Here is a 17,724-nt window from a genome sequence, read left to right as displayed (position 1 = left end):
CGTTGGTCAGTGAGGAGAGTGAATCTCCTGCCGGCCAGGTAATGCCTCCAATGTCGCACAGTTTCCACTGTGGCTTGGGCTTCCTTTTCCACTGAGGAGTGGCGGATTTCTGAGGCGTGGAGGGTCCGGGAGAAAAAGGTCACGGGTCTGCCCACTTGGTTGAGAGTGGCCGCCAGAGCTACGTCGGATGCGTTGCTCTCGACCTGCAAGGGGAGGGACTCGTCGATAGCGTGCATCGTGGCCTTTGCGATATCCACTTTGATGCGGCTGAAGGCCTGGCGGGCCTCTGTCGACAGGGGGAAGGTAATGGACTGGATTAATGGGCGGGCCTTGTCTGCATACTGGGGAACCCACTGGGCGTAATACGAGAAGAAGCCCAGGCAGCGTTTCAGGGCTTTGGAGCAGTGGGGGAGGGGAAATTCCATGAGGGGGCGCATGCGTTCGGGGTCGGGGCCTCTCACTCCATTGCGCACTACGTATCCCAGGATGGCCAGACGGTTGGTGCTAAAAACGCAATTTTCCTCATTATAGGTGAGATTCAGGGCGTTAGCGGTCTGGAGGAATTTGCGGAGGTTGGCATCGTGGTCCTGCTGGTCATGGCCGCAGATGGTTACGTTGTCGAGGTATGGGAACGTGGCCCGCAAACCGCGCTGGTCAACCATTCGGTCCATCTCCCGTTGGAAGACTGAGACTCTGTTCGTGACACCAAATGGGACCCTTAGAAAATGGTAGAGCCCCCCGTCTGCCTCGAAGGCCGTGTACTTGCGGTCACTCGGGCGGATGGGGAGCTGGTGGTATGCGGACTTGAGGTCCACGGTGGAAAAGACCTTGTACTGTGTAATCCGATTGACCATGTCGGATATGCGGGGGAGAGGGTATGCATCTCGCTGCGTGTACCTATTGATGGTCTGACTATAGTCTACGACCATCCTCTGCTTCTCCCCGGTATTCACAACTACCACCTGGGCTCTCCAGGGACTATTGCTGGCCTGGATTATGCCTTCCTTCAGCAGCCGCTGGACTTCGAACCGGATAAACGTCCGGTCCTGGGCGCTGTATCGTCTGCTCCTAGTGGCGACGGGCTTGCAATCCGGGGTGAGGTTCGCAAACAAGGAAGGCGGTTCAACCTTGAGGGTCGCGAGGTTGCAGATAGTGAGTGGGGGTATTGGGCCGCCGAATTGGAACGTTAGGCACTGGAGGTTACACTGGAAGTCTAACCCCAATCGAGTGGGAGCGCAGAGTTGGGGGAGGACGTAAAGCCTATAGTTTTTAAACTCCCTCCCTTGCACCGTTAGGTTCACGATGCAGAACCCTTGGATCTCTACTGAATGGGACCCCGCTGCCAGGAAAATCTTTTGGGTGCTCGGACGAATGGAAAGAAAACAGCATCTTACCGTATCCGGGTGGATAAAACTTTCCGTGCTCCCAGAGTCGATCAAGCATGGCGTCTCGTACCCGTTGATCAGCACCATTGTTGTTGCCGTCTGGAGCGTCCGGGGCCGCGATTGGTCCAGGGTCATCAAAGCCAGTCGTGGTTGTTGCGTCGCAGCGTTTTCTTCAGACCCCGTGGAGCCGTCTATGCTGGGGTCCTTGGCTATCACACGCAGATCGCACGCCGTCGGGGTGCCCAAAATGGCCACCCCCATGAATCGCACGTGGCCGGTGGGGTCACAAGATGGCGGCGCCCATCCTCCCCTCGTGGTGTCCGGGACCCAAAATGGCGGCGCCCGCGGGCCGCACGTGGATCGTTGGGGGGGCTGAGTCTGCTGTCCCCGTTCTCCCCCAGGGATTGCGGCGACCCCCCGGGACTGGCACACCACTGCGTAATGCCCCTTTTTGCCGCAGCTTTTACAAATCGCTTAGCGGGCCGGGCAGCGCTGCCGGGAGTGTTTCGCCTGCCCGCAAAAATAGCAGCGGGGCCCACCGGGATGGTCTGGTGCTCTAGCTGCGCAGGTATGCGGGGGGTGGGGGGGGTGGGGGGGGGTGCCGGGTTGTCAGTCGCAATGGGGGTCCATGGAGCCCAAGGGGCTGCCGCGTGGTCGGGGCCATAGGCGCGGGCGTTTTGTGAGGCCACGTCGAGGGAGGCCGCCAGGGCCCCTGCCTCTGTGAGTCCTACCGAGTCTTTCTCTAACAGTCTTCGGCGAATTTACGAGGAAGTCATACCTGCCACAAACGCAACTCTGATTAGTAGCTCTGTGTGCTCAACCGTGCTCACCGACGGGCAGTTGCAGTTCCTCCCCAAAATCAAGAGTGCGCTGTAGAATTCGTCGAGCGATTCTCCGGGGATTTGCCGTCTCGTCGCGAGTTGGTGGCGTGCATAGACCTGGTTTATGGGCCGAATGTAGACTCCTTTCAGCATGGCGAGCGCCGTCGGAAAATCCTCCGCGTCTTCGATGAGCGAGTAGATCTCCGGGCTCACCCAGGACCTGCATTTTCTGATCTTCCGTGGTCCGGCCGGGGGCCCTTCGAAGGTAACCTTCGAAGCATGCTAGCCAGTGTTTAAACACGGCTGCCGAGTTTGCTGCATGGGGGCTGATTCGCAGACACTCCGGGGCGATCCGGAGCTCCATAGTCTTTTAAGCTTGCTTAAAAAATTGGAGCGCAACAATTACTCACTCAAGTCGAGAAGAGATTAAATCAATCGAGGCTTTATTAAGCAAGACTTGTTCCCCAGCAGCTCAGTTACAGAATGCGGCTGCTGGGAGAACTCGAGCTCTTATACTCCACCTTCAGGGTGGAGCCAGAAGGCGGAAGATCCAACCAGGACCCGGGACCTGTCAGCCGATAGCCTCTCGGCTTCACAGGTACCGTATTACCCCTAATACATACCATCACACAAACATTAAACAACAATATGCAACAGTACAAAGACACCAGCCATTAACATGGCCTACCAAACTTGAACTCGAAACAGTCATTGTTACACGGAAGTGGCCAATAGAGCGGTCAACAGCCTTCAAGGATATGTCATGACGGCCTCCAAGGTGTCCAGTAGAGGTGAGCCACCACTGCCCTCCTCCTGTAGTCCCAATATCCGGTCACCTGCTCCAGTCAGCCCCCAGTCCAGGCCACAAAAACAGTAGGGGCAGGAACAACACATGGTTTCCAAACATAGAAACGGTAAACAGTCAGCAGTCCAAACAAAAGTAGCATCAGATGGTAAATCAGTCCTCCAAACCTACAGCATGTTGCAGTTGATTCAGCCTCGAAACCTTCCTCACCGGCAGCAGAGCACCTGACTTCCTCCCTCTCCTGCAACATGATGAACCAGCCACCACCCTTCTCTCCTCCTTCCTTACAAGAGTCAGCAGCAGTAGTTCATCAAAAAAGCAGAAAGGGAGGCAGGCGGTTGTTAAATCCAGGCTCAGGCTGAACCCCAGGCCAGGCCTTACCAGCAGAATGTCCGACCCCCTCTCTCTCATGTTTGCAAATGCCTGTAGCAGTCTCTCACAAATGGAACTGAGAGCCTCCACAGCCGATGTGTGCTCTCTCCACAATACGTTGTGAGTATGAGCTCCCCCAATTAGGAGGACAGAGAAATCATTAGCAGAGTTACCTGCATTAATAGAGCTGGCCTGTGTGGAACCAGCTAGAAAGGAGAGAGCAGTGGTGGAGTATTGCTGCTATTGTATATATGTAATTGTAAATAAAGTAATTTCTTTTTGACTCTACAAACTCGTGCTGGATTCTTCGTGGTCCTCACAAAATCACCTTTGCCTTAAAAACATTTAACGAGGTAGCCTCAACTGCTTCACTGGACAGGGAATTCCACAGATTCATGACCCTTTGGGTGAAGCAGTTCCTCCTCAACTAAATCTGCTCCCCATTATTTTGAGGCTATGCCGCCTAGTGCTAGTTTCACCCGCCAGTGGAAACAACCTCCCTGCTTTTATCCTATCTATTCCCTTCATACTTTTAAATGTTTCTATAAGATCCCTCTCATTCTTCTAAATTCCAATGAGTATAGTCCCAGTCTACTTAGTCTTTCCTCATAAGCTAATCCTCTCAACTCTGGAATCAACCTAGTGAATCTCCTCTGCACACCCTCCAGTGCCAGTACATCCTTTCTCAAGTAAGGAGACCAAACAGTAGACAGTACTCCAGGTGTGGCCTCACCAGCACCCTATACAGCTGCAACATAACTTTCCTGCTTTTAAACTTCATCCCTCCAGCAATGAAGGACAAAATTCCATTTGCCTTCTTAATTACTTGCTGCACCTACAAACCAACGTTTTGCGATTCATGCACAAGGACACCCAATTTTTTACCATTTAAATAATAGTTCATTTTGCTGTTATTCCTACCAAAATGGATGACCTCACATTTATCAACATTGAACTCCATCTGCTAGACCCTTGCCCACTCACTTAAACTAGCTATACCCCTCTGCAGACTTTCAGTGTCCTCTGCACTCTTTCCTTGACCACTCATCTTAGTGTCATCTGCAAACTTTGACACATTACACTTGATCCCCAACTCCAGATCATCTATATAAATTGTAAACAATTGTGGACCCAACACTGATCCCTGAGGCACACCACTAGCCACTGATCGCCAACCAAAAAAACACCCATTTATCCTCACTCTTTGCTTTCTGTCAGTTAACCAATCCTCTATCCATGCCAATACATTACCCGTAACACCATATGCCTAAATGTTGTCCAGATCTTGTTGCATATGGACAAGGATTGCTTCAGTATCTAAGGAGTCACGAATGATGCTTAACATTGTTCAATCATCAGCAAACATCCCCACTTCCTATCTTATGATGGAGGAATGGTGATTGATGACACAGCTGAAGATGGTTGGGCCTAGGATGCTACCCTAAGAAACTTCTGCAGTGATATCCTGAGACTGAGATAACTGAACTCCAACAACCTTAAATAGTTGTCAGTTGCATTTCCATTGAAGGCAGGAGGCTACTTACTTGTACTTCTATTTGGGAATCTCCAACAAATAAAAGAATTGAACTCTTGATTTTCACTTCTACCTTTTTAATTATATCTTCAACAGTTCAAAACCATTAAAATACTCCTCTCTGAAACTGTAATATGAGTCTACAAAAGAACAATAGCTTATATTTCAGTCAATATATTTATACTCTTCTGATGACACTAATCTTTATTTTCCTAAAAATGACCTTGGTATCCAGGGTATTTCCTCATAAGCTAATTCTCTTAAATCTGGAATCAACCTAGTGAATCTCCTCTGCGCACCCTCTAGTGCCAGTACATCCAGAATTATATTTGACATTGACAATGCAGCTAAAATGAAATATTTACCACTGTCATTGAGTAAAACATGAAGGCCAGAATTTTGGCTGGGTTGTCAAATGTGGGCTGGGTGGTAGGGGGATGTAAAGTTGGGTGCCGTTGTGGTGGCCTGTGCCTGTCCCCGACCTGTTGCCGCTGGAATTTTACCTGCAGCAGAGACAAAATTGTTTTGTCTACCCGGTTGCGTGAGAATTAATGGCTATTTAAGGACCTTCTCCTGTTGTCATTGAGATTTTATCTTGTATCAGGGCCAAGTGCCTAGGCTGGCAAGTAAAACCTGATAGTCTTGTTGCCAGCTGTGGGTTGCCTACTTTTGGACCCCAAAGTCGTTCCCCCCTCCTTGCATTTCCATCCAACTCCTCCATTGACAAACATGGGACCCTCACCAGGGCCTGGGAGAATCCCCAAACATACCCTTTAGGTCAGGGCCCACAATGTTTTCTGTGATCACTGCTCCCAATGAGACGCCTGGACTGGAGAGGTGCCGGCTGCTAGAGGGGGAATTCCTCCCAGATTGGGGTGGAAGTCTCACCCTGAGCCAATGAATGGCCTGATGGCTGTTAAATTGCTGCGGGGAAATCCTGTCAACAGAGGTGGGTTTATTCCTGATTTTTCAACCAGGTGGTAGAGACAGCAGCTCCGTGTGAAATTCCAGTATAAAGTCCCTCAACAGGACAAGGAAAAGGTTGTGTGCAAACTTGTTTAAAATGAGCCAATATTGAACATTAAGCAGTTTTGGTTTTGCATGCTTATAGGATGCATGCTTATGTTATAAATAAATTCTGATGATAAAGGATTATATTTAATTTTTTTAGCGTTCCTCTGCAGCCAAATGACCCTCGATGGCTTGGTGCATGGTGGATTGGGTTTCTTTTGTGCTGGATACTCGCGTGGAGTTTGGTTATACCTCTGTCTTGCTTCCCAAAGCATCTACCAGGTAAATCTCATGACTAATCGTATTCATATACGAGAAAGATTTGTTGATTTCAAGATACTACCCACATATTGCCTTATTATGCAGTGTTCTTTTGACAGGTCTTTAAAGAAACTTTATGGAAAAAGTGATCAAAATTATTTGAAACATGAGTAATTTTGAGTTTAAAACTATATTTCCTTATATCAGTGTTTGTGAATACTCAATTTTCTAAAATTAAATGTACTTTGTCCAGTATGAATGAACTGGTCTGATAGATGGAAAAGTGGCAAGTCTAATACCATATGGAGAATGTGGTTTATGTTGAGGCTTACAATTATTAGTACATGTGACTTGTAAGATGTCACTTTGTCTAGCAACCTGCTCCTTGGCCTTATGGCTAGGATCAAGTGCGGGATCAGCTACAATGCTTGTTTTTGTCAGCTTGGATCTAGTATGTCCCTTTTGTGGGGACCATGATTGGATCCAATTTGAATTAGTTTTTGGAGCAAGCAAGGAGATGAATTAGGGGCTTGACCCATCCATTTTGCATATTGGCTTTGTAACTCTGAGAAAGAAATAAAAATCTTTATAAAGGTTTGGCTATCAATCTTACATTTTAATGCTTCTCAAGAACATAGGACACACAAGATTGCTGGAAGCCAGGGGCAAGGATATCTCAGCGCAGCTGCAGAACATTCTCAAGGGGGAGGGGGAGTAGCCAGAGGTCATTGTGCACGTTGGCACAAATGATGTAAATAGAAATAGGGATGAGGTCCTGAGGAGTGATTATAGAGAGCTAGGAAGAAAGTTAAGAAGCAGGACCTTGAGGGTGGTAATCTCTGGATTATTTCCAGTGCCACATGCTACTGAGGTTAAGAACAGTGGACTATGACAGATGACTGCGTGGCTAAAGAATTGGTGCAGGGGGCAGGGATTCAGAGATCATTGGGATCTTTTCTGGGCAGAGGTGACTTGTTTAAGAGAAATGGGTTGCATCTGAACTGGAGGGGGACCTATATACATTGGGGGGGGGGGGCAGATTTGCGAGTGCTTTAAGGGAGGGTTTAAGCTAGATTGGCAGGGGGATCCTCAGCAGCAGGGAAGCTAATGAGGCGCTGAAAGGAGATGCAGTACTCAGCAACGGCAAGTTGAAAAGACACGAGAGGCAGGGGCACGGCAGGGAGCGGGGAAAACCTGTTAGATTAAATTGCATCTATTTCAATGCAAGATGGCTGTCAGGTAAGGCTGGTGAAGTCAGGGCTTGGATAGGTATGTAGGACTGGGATATTCTAGCCATAACTGAAACATGGCTAAGTGAGGGACAGGACTGGCAGCTTAACGTTCCAGGGTACAGGTGCTTTAGGCGGGACAGAGTTGGAGGAAAGAGAGATGGGGGGAGTTGCATTTTTGATTAAGGGGAGCATCATGGCAGTAGTCAGAGATGAAATAACCGAGGGACCATCCAGCGAAGCTTTTTAGGTGGAACTAAAAAATAAGAAGAGAATGGTGACGTTATTAGGGTTATAGGCCCCCAAATAGTCAACAGGAATTAGAAGAACAAGTATGCAGGGAGATTGGGGAGACTAGCAGGAGTAATATGGTTGTCATAGTTGGGCATTTTCCTAACATAGACTGGGACTGCCATAGATGGGGCTTAGATGGGGTGGAATTTGTTAAGTGTGTTCAGGAAAGTTTCCTCATGCAGTATGTGGAGGGTCCGACTCGGGAAAGGGCAAAACTTGACCTACTCTTGAGAAATAGGGCAGGGCAAGTGACTGAGGTGAGGGTGGGGGAACCACTTTGGGAACAGTGACCATAGTTCTATTAATTTTAAAATAGTTATGGAAAGGGACAAAACTGGTCCACAGGTCCAAGTTCGAAATTGGGGCAAGGCGAATTTTGATGGAATTGGATAGGAGCTTGCAAGGGTTGATTGGAGTAGCTTGTTTGAGGGCAAAGGAACCTCCGGAAAGTGGGAGACCTTTAAAAGTGAAATAACTGGAGTTCAGGATCTATATGTTCCTGTTAGGATGAAGGGCAAGGCTGGCAGGAGTAGGGAACCCTGGATGACAAAACATATTGAGGTCTTGGCCAGGAAAAAGAAGCAGACATTGCTCAGGTACAAGCAGCTGGAATCAAGGGATTCCCTGGAGGTGTACAGGGAATACAGGAATATACTCAAGAAGGAAATTAGGAGGGCAAAAAGGGGGCATGAGGTAGCTTTGGCTGAGAGGATTAAGGTGAATCCAAAGGGATTCTTTAAGTATATTAAAGGAAAAAGAATAACTAGAGAATAATAATAATTATAGGTCAGTTAGCTTAACTTCAGTAGGAGGGAAGATGCTGGAATATATCATCAAGGAAGAAATAGCGAGGCATCTGGATGGAAATTGTCCCATTGGACAGACGCAGCATGGTTCATAAAGGGCAGGTCGTGCCGAACTAATTTAGTGACATTTGTTGAGGACATTACCAGTGCGATAGACAACGGGAAGCCAATGGATGTGGTATATCTGGATTTCCAGAAAGCTTTTGACAAAGTGCCACACAAAAGGTTGTTGCATAAGATTATATGATGCATGGCGTTAAGGGTAAAGTAGTAGCATGGATCGAGGATTGGTTAATTAATAGAAAGCAAAGAGTGGAGATTAATGGGCGTTTCTCTGGTTGGCTATCAATGGCTAGTGGTGTCCCTCAGGGATCAGTATTGGGCCCACAATTGTTCACAATTTACATAGATGATCTGGAGTTGGCGACCAAGTGCAATGTGTCCAAGTTTGCAGACGACACAAGATGAGTGGTAAAGCAAAACGTGCGGAGGATACTGGAAGTATGCAGAGGGATTTGGATAGTTTTAAGTGAATGGGCTAGGGTCTGGCAGATGGAATACAATGTTGACAAATGTGAGGTTATCCATTTTGGTAGGAATAACAGCAAAAGGAATTATTATTTAAATGATAAAATATTAAAACATGCTGCTGTGCAGAGGGACCTGGGTGTCCTAATGCATGAGTCGCAAAAAGTTGGTTTACAGGTGCAACAGGTAATTAAAAAGGCGAATGGAGTTTTGTCCCTCATTGCTAGAGGGATGGAGTTTAAGACTAGGGAGATTATGCTGCAACTGTATAAGGTGTTGGTGAGGCCACACCTGGAGTATTGTGTTCAGTTTTGGTCTCCTTACCTGAGAAAGGACGTACTGGTGCTGGAGGCTGTGCAGAGGAGATTCACTAGGTTGATCCCAGAGTTGAGGGGGTTGGATTACAAGGAGAGGTTGAGTAGACTGGGACTTTGGAATTTAGAAGGATGAGAGGGGATCTTATAGAAACATATAAAAGTATGAAGGGAATAGATAGGATAGTTGCGGGGAGGTTGTTTCCACTGGCGGGTGAAAGCAGAACTAGGGGGCATAGCCTCAAAATAAGGGGAAGTAGATTTAGGACTGAATTTAGGAGCAACTTCTTCACCCAAAGGGTTGTGAATCTATGGAATTCCCTGCCCAGTGAAACAGTTGAGGCTCTTTCATTAAATGTTTTCAAGATAAAGATAGATAGTTTTTTGAAGAATAAAGGAATAAAAGGTTATGGTGTTCGGGTGGGAAAGTGGAGCTGAGTCCACAAAAGATCAGCCATGATCTCATTGAATGGCGGAGCAGACTCGAAGGGCCAGATGGCCTACTCCTGCTCCTAGTTCTTATGAGAGAGAATAGGACACCTCAAGGACAAAAGTGGACACATAGAATAATAATAATCTTTATTATTGTCACAAGTAGGCTTACATTAACACTACAATGAAGTTACTGTGAAAATCCCTTAGTCACCACACTCTTGCGCCTGTTCGGGCACACTGAGGGAGAATTCAGAATGTCCAATTCACCTAACAGCACGTCTTTCGGGATTTGTGGGAGGAAACCGGAGCACCCAGAGGAAACCCACGCAGACACGGGGAGAACGTGCAGACTCCGCACCAACAGTGACCCAAGCGGAAATTGAACCTGGCACCCTGGCGCTGTGAAGCAACAGTGCTAGCCACTGTGCTACCGTGTCACCCACATATGTGTGGAACCTCAGGAGATGGATGAGGTTCTCGATGAATATTTCTCCTCTGTGCTTACCGTGGAGAAAGACATGAAGACTTTGGAACCTAGGAAGGTTAGTGGCGATTTACTGGGGACAGTTCACATTACATTAGAGGAGATGATGGACGTATTAAAATTTATGAAGGTTGATAAATCCCCTGGCTCTGACCAGGTATATCCAAGAACACTGTGAGGCTAGAGAAGAAATTGTGGGCGCCCTGGCTGAGATATTTGCATCATCATTAGCCACGGGTGAGGTACAGGAGACTAAAGGGTAGTAAATGTTGTGCCCTTATTTAAGAATGGCTGCAAAGAAAAACCTGGGAATTTTAGACTGGTATGACTAACATCTGTGGTGAGTAAGTTACTAGAGAGTATTCTGAAGGATAAGATATACAGGCACTTGGAAAGGCAAGGTTTGATTAGGAGTAGTCAGCACGGCTTTGTGCATGGGAGAGAATGCCTTACAAATTTGGTGGAGTTCTTTGATGAAGTGACCAGGAAGGTTGATGAGGGCAGGGTGGTAATATTGTCTATATGGACTTCAGCAAGGCCTTTGATAAAGTTCCACATGGTAGGCTTCTCTGGAAGGTTAGATCACATGGAATCCAGGGAGAGCTGGCAAATTGGATATACAATTGACTTGATGGTAGGAAGCAGAGGGTAATGATGGAAGGATGCTTGTCAGACTGGAAGCCTGTAACTAGTGATGTGCCTCAGGGGTAAGTGCTGGGCCCATTACAGTTTGTTATCAAAATCAACGATTTGGATGAGAATGTACAAGACATGATCAGTAAGTTTGCAAATGACACTAAAATAGGTGGTATTGTAGATAGTGAGGAAGGTTATCAAAAATTGCAGCAGGTTCTTGAACAGCTGGGGAAGTGGGCCGAGAAATGACAAATGGAGTTCAATACAGATAAGTGTGAGGTGCTGCATTTTGGAAAGTCAAATCAAGGTAGGATTTTCACAGTGAATGGTAGGACCTCAGGGAGTATCGTGGAACAGAGGGACCTTGGCGTTCAGGTGCATGGTTCTCTAAAGGTGGAGTCACAGGTAGGTCGGGCAGTAAAGAAGTCTTTTGGCATGCTGGCCTTCATCAGTCAGGGCATTGAGTATAGAAGTTGTGTAGTTATGTTGCAATTGTACAGAACGTTGGTGAGGCTGCATTTGGGGTTCAGAAGAGATTTACAAGGATGTTGCCAGGACTCAAGGGACTGAGTTATAGGGAGAAATTGGACAAAGAACAATACAGCACAGGAACTGGCTCTTCGGCCATTCAAGCCTGTACCAGTCATGATACCATGGAAAGGCTAGGACTTTTTTCTTTGGAGCGTCGGAGACTGAGGGGAGATCTTATAGAGGTGTATAAGATCATGAGAGGCATGCATAAGATGAATGCACTCAGTCTTTTTCCCATAGTTGGGTAATCGAGAGCCAGAGTGCATAGGTTTAAGTTAAGAAGGGAAATAATTAATGGAAACCTGGGGAGCAACTTTTTTACACAGAGTGGCACGTATGTGGAATGAGCTGCCAGAGGAAGTGGTTGAGGCAGGGACATTGACAATATTTAAAAGGCATTTGCGCAGATGCTTAGATAGGAAAGGTTTAGAGAGAAAGCCACCTATCACAGGTGTGCCATACATGTGCTGAAAGCATTAGAAGAGATTGGATGTGACAGCTATTGTGGTTAATTTGATGCACATTGCTAAAGCTTTGACTGTGCAGATCCGCTGAAAGGCTGTGTTAATCTCACATAACGGAACATGCATTCAGCTGCTCAAGAGACTGCCCTCCCCCTTAATGTTATTTAAAGGGTCATCTATCCAACTTGTAGGGGAGGTGCTTTTGACTTAATTCTGCTATTGCAAATAAGTACTTTGGCTTGTTTGTGGAGGTCTAATTTGCATTTGTGCATCCATTCAGAGGAATTTATCACCTGTAGTTTTCAAGAGATATTGGGATTATCATTGTGGTGCCTCTAGGTCTGCAACTTGACCAACAAATGGAATAACAGAGGGGAAGCTCTGTGAAGAGGGAGGAGGAGGAGGACTTTCCACAGAAAGACTTAGAAATCATAGATTTTCAGAACGTACTTCTTATACTTTCACCTGAGCCAGGAGGAATGGCCGAGGTGTCTCACTTTCACCAGGGAGGTGGTTATGTAACTGTGTCACCTACTTCAACGTGATCTGGAGACTCACACCAGGGCATGGATGGCACTGCTGAAGCTGCAGAAGTCACTGTGGCATTAAACTTCTGTACGACTCACAATAGGATTTTCTGGCCCTACCTGCTGCCGGGATCATACGGTCAATGGACCTTTGGCTAGGCTGCCATAACTCCCATGATGAGTCCCGTCATGGCAGGGCCAACAAATCCTGGCCCCTAGATCTTTCCAGGTGTCTGGTCAACATATCCAATATCTCTCAGTATGCTGTCCATCAGTGAATACGAGAGGCAATTACATTGTGCTCTCTCTGGGGAGGGATAGTAGGATAATTGAGCGCACAAGTGTGGTCTTATTAAAATTAAGCCTGCAGGCCTCAGAGGTTCAAACTAACAAAGAGCTTTATTCAGGAGATGGCTGCTATGTTACACTGCCTGTTTGCCCACACAAACGGCCTATCCCAATGATGCCACATGATTGATCTCTTAAAGTATCCCTCTTTCACTGCAAATCTGCTCGTGAGGAATCATGAATACACTAACACAATAACAGGAAAACAGGACGCTGGACTCTCTGCCCCACCGTGCCTCTTTTCTGCCCCGACCCGCCGGCAGGATTCTCCATTAAGCTGGCTGGTCAATGGGTTTCCCATTGTGGGGCAGCACCACGCCATCGGGAAACCCCTGGGCGCCGGCAAAACAGAGAATCCCGCCCAGGATTCCTGACAGTGCAGAGAACCAGTGACTGTATGCATATGGTTCCATTCAGAGGGAAAAGATATGGAACCACAAAGGGCTACCAGTCTAGCATGTACAGTTGGGATCCGATCATGCACAGTACGTTGGTGAATACCAGTAACTCACAAGGCTTCTTCAGCAGCAACTTCCAAACCTTAGAAGGAGAAGAGCAGTAGATGCATAGAACACCACCAGCTGAGCATGTGAGGACAATGAGCATATAGCAATATGGAACAGACTGTCTGTTTGATGAAGTAACACTTCCAATGCCTGGACAGCACAGGGGAAGCCCTTCAATATCTGTCGGAATAAGTCTGTCAAATTGTGTGTGACCTGCTGCATTTTTTACAGCATTGGTATCATGAAGGTGTAGTCTTCAGCGATCCAGAAGCCACCTTGGATGAGGGAGAAAGAGACATGATGGAGGCATCCAGAATACCTTCACTCTACTTGAACTATCCAACAGTTTTGGCTCAGACTCTGAACGTTCCCCACTTTGCATCTCTCTCAGATGTTCCATCACGCTGTCCCCTTTGCCAACATCCTACAATAAAAGTCACCCATCTTTTTGTTACAATCCCAGTTGATGTTACTACTGGACGGGAAACCAGCAGAATGGAACCCTGGCTCAAATGACTGTGGGCTGAATCCTCCGCCGTCGGAATTCTCCATTTTGCCGGTAGCCCAGGGGTTTCCCGACGGGGCGGGCTGCCCCACAATGGGAAACCCCACTGACCAGCCAACGAACCGGAGATTCCCACCCCGTAACTTTTACTTTTTTTTAGAAAGCATGGTTAAGCAGAGTCACAGGACTGCCAATTAGCATTTACCAACAAGAAATACATCTATTAAATATGAAAAGTTTGACTATTACACAGAACTCCTTCCCTCCTATTCACAGGTGGGTCCGCTAGTGCTGTCAGGTAGTTGACCACCTTTCCATTCTGAAAAGGATGGGCTCCAAAGCTCTGAGTGATGCTGTGTACATGTTAGAACCAGGTACCTCTATGCTTGAAGTGATTGGAGACTGACTGGCAGGTCTGCTAGTGCTCAAGCATCTCAGTGTGAATCCTCATCACCCTTCTATATTACGTCAAATCAAAATCTTCATCTGAGTTCCTTGTCGTAGACGTTGTCTGCAACCTTGCCTTCCAGTGAGCTAGTACATAAGCTATATTTGCTGCTGACCTCACTGCAACTGCTGGGATTGGGCAGACATCAGTCTTAGTTATCTGAAAGCATAAAATCAGAACAGCTAGATTTTGGGTGGATAGTAAAGCAGGAGGTCCATAGTTACAGCATCAGAAGCGTACTCAGCAAAACAGATAGCAAGATGGGGTTGATAAGGATCATGAGGCGCTAATGTATCATCCTCCTGAATGCTCTCAGCATCATTGAAGGATGCAGACTTTGTCGCAGCTGGCTTCATTTTTAGAAAAATGTATTTTATTACAAACATGTATCAAAACAGGTTACAACAAATAAATACCCCAGGAAACATACTTCCCAGCAATCAACTATACAGTCTGTACAAATGTTCCCCCCCCCCCCTTCGCGACGAACAGCTCCTCAAACATGGTCACAAACTTGCCCCACCTTTTCTCAAACCCCTCTGCTTAACTCATACTTTATCTTCTCCAACCGCAGGAAGTCATGCAGGTCACCCAACCAAGTCGCTACCCCTGGTGGTGATGCCGACTGCCACTTCAGCTAGGAATGTGAACACTCTCGCCCAGAATCGTCCCAATTTTTCGCAACCTCAAAACATGTGCGCGTGATTCGCTGGCCACCTCTCACACTCAACTGCTACCCCCTGGAAGTACCCACTTATTATCGCCCGAGTCATATGCACCCTGTGCACCACCTTAAACTAAAACTCATCCTTGCACAGGAGAGGTCCCGTTTACCCTACGCAGTGCCTCACTCCATACTCCCAAATTGATCCCCCCTCCCAACTCCCCTTCCCATTTCTCCTTGATCTTCACCACCTGCTCCCTGCTCCCCCAGCCACTTATATATATCCCCAATTCTTCCCTCCCCTTCCTTATCCGGAAGCAGCAATCACTCCAGCAGGGTGTATCCCGGCAATCTAGGGAACCCCTTCCAGACCTTTCATGCAAAGTCCCTAACCTGTAGATACCTGAACTCACTACCCCTCGGCAGCTCTACCCTCTCCCTTAGCTCCTCCAGACTGACGAACCCTTCCTCCAAATACAAATCCCTCACCTTGACCAGCCCCACTTCCCTCTACCTCCTGTAGACACTATCCATCCCCCCGGCTCAAACCCATGATTCTCGCACAGCGGCGTTAGCTTGTCCTGAAAGACAATGGACAGAATTTCAATGATTGTGTTGCATTGTTCGTGTTTGGTTAACGTGCCTAATGCAGCTGAATAGCTAGAAGGATGTCAAGGCAACAAGAGCTGGCTGTGAAACTGGCAGCATTACAGAGTGGGATGCAATGTTAGGCAGGAGTCCATCGTGATGGGACAGCTGATATGTGAGTAACGGGGTATGGTGCATTGAGCAACATCAGAGTTTGATGGTGCAGTGGTTATGCGATGTCCTTTGAAGATAACCTAGACAGCCCATGTAAGGTCATTCAATGTCTTCTGGCACTACCTATAAGTTCTTGGAACCACAGTCACCTCCTTGGACACTTACTCCAATTGGAGGCAGCGGCGAAGGGGGAGAGAATGGGGGGGACCCAGGTGGTGGGGGCTAGTCACGTGGTTAGGGGTTAGTTAGGTTATCGCGGTGGGAGGGGTAGTCATAGGTTTGAGGGTTAATCGGGGATCTGGAGGGCAGTTAGGAGTTGGGTGGTAGGCGGGGTTTGAGAGGGTAGTTGGGGGTGATGGGTGTATAGTTGGGGACTCAATAGGAGGTCAGCGGGTTCAGCAGTATAGTTACCTCTGAGTTAGACCTGGTTTTAATCTTTCTAACTTTTCCTGGATAACTATTCTGCTAAATTGCCATACAGTTCTTGCATGGGGACTTCTGGGGGGTCCCCAAGCGCATTTTCCAGGATACCTCCAGGGTACAACCCTCTGGAGAATGGGGGATCTGGGTCTTCAACGAGTCATGAAAATTGATGTACTACCTACCTCTCAGGTGGGAGGCTACAAGTTTTCTAATCAAAGTCCTAAACCATTTATAGCATCTCAACACAATTTATTGTTCCCCTTCTGTGGAATCATTTTGCCTGGTTTGTAGCATATTATTCAGATTATGACTTTGGAAGATCAAAGTAAAGTAAATAGCTATGTTCAGCATTGTTTCCAGTTTGTGTGGTGTATAAATGTTTTCATATATTAGGTTTTTGTGACTTGCAATTAAACCAATGGTTTTATGCAGGATGTCACTAAGTTCCTTCAGTGTTATGTCTTAATCACTTGCACGGTAATAAGAGTGAATTGTAGTGACTTCAGCTTTGCATTCCCCATTTTCCTTCTGATGAGTTGCCCGGCTTTTAACTATGTTCTGTAATCACAGGAACTTTGCCAAATTTTGAGCAAGATTTTGGGGAGGGAAGCTCTCAGGATGCATGATTCTTGACCAATCTCTCTCTCTATAAACCTTTTACAATAGGTGAAAACAACTATGGGCGGCATGATGGTACAGTGGTTAGTACTGCAGCCTCATAGCTCCAGGGACCTGGGTTCATTTCTGGCCTCGGGTGACTGTGTGGAGTTTGCACTTTCTCCTGTATTTGCGTGGGTTTCCTTATGGTGCTCCGGTTTCCTCCCACTGTCCAAAAATGTGCGGGTTAGGTGGATTGGCCACGCTAAATTTTCCCTTTGTGTCCAAAGGTTAGGTGGGGTTACTGGGTTACGGGGATAGGATGGAGCTGTGGGCTTAAGTAGGGTGCTCTTTCAAGGGCCAGTGTAGACTCGATGGGCTGAATGGCCTCCTTCTGCACTGTAAATTCTATGATTCTATGATTCTGTTGGAAGTCGCATGGAAGTTCAAATGTCACATGTTCTTACCATTCTCCTGATCACAAATTAAAGTACTGTATTCTAAGTTTCATCCAAATTTAACTTCTTCTAAAGCAAGATCTAAACTCATTTGCATGTATCTGAACACTTATGCCTATGGTATAGAAAATGCAGTGTACCATTACTTCTACTCACATTTCAAAATAATGTCCTTCACTACTTTAACATTTAATCTCTTGGGGGAATGTCTTAAGAGGATGGTGAAATCCAGTTTACAGCAGTAGTAGCAGAATGTGTGATCCACATGGCGATGGAATAAAAATAATAGTTCAGCACTTTTCACCCTGTTCTAACAGGGTCTTATCAATTAATCATGAAAATTGGTGTCCTACCAACCTTTCAGGTGGGAAGCCACAAGTTTTCTAATCTAATTTGCCATTTAGCATTGCAACACAATTTACTGTTCCCCTTATCTGTTGGTTGTGGAATCATTTTGCCTTGTTTGTAGCATGTTACTTATGCTGTTTAACAGGTATGTTGCCCTGAATTGTGGCTTCCCCAAGTTGGCATCTAATTTTCAGGAACGCCAGGGGCTGGTTTAGCACACTGGGCTAA

General features: G+C 46.9%; 1 protein-coding gene across 1 annotated transcript in view; it reads left to right on the top strand.

Annotated features, from left to right (window-relative positions):
• Window positions 1-17,724, top strand: part of LOC140429419 (solute carrier organic anion transporter family member 4C1-like) — a 285,020-nt gene that overhangs the window by 91,215 nt on the left and 176,081 nt on the right. Inside the window, exon 5 of the mRNA XM_072516370.1 lies at window positions 6,089-6,210. Coding sequence (XP_072372471.1) covers window positions 6,089-6,210 — 122 coding nt within the window. The remainder of the gene's footprint in view (window positions 1-6,088; window positions 6,211-17,724) is intronic.

The sequence above is a fragment of the Scyliorhinus torazame genome, chromosome 9 (genome assembly GCF_047496885.1).
Source record: "Scyliorhinus torazame isolate Kashiwa2021f chromosome 9, sScyTor2.1, whole genome shotgun sequence".
Taxonomy (NCBI): domain Eukaryota; kingdom Metazoa; phylum Chordata; class Chondrichthyes; order Carcharhiniformes; family Scyliorhinidae; genus Scyliorhinus; species Scyliorhinus torazame.
The sequence above is the reverse complement of the archived record's forward strand: the minus strand, read 5'-3'. Positions and strand labels throughout refer to the sequence as shown.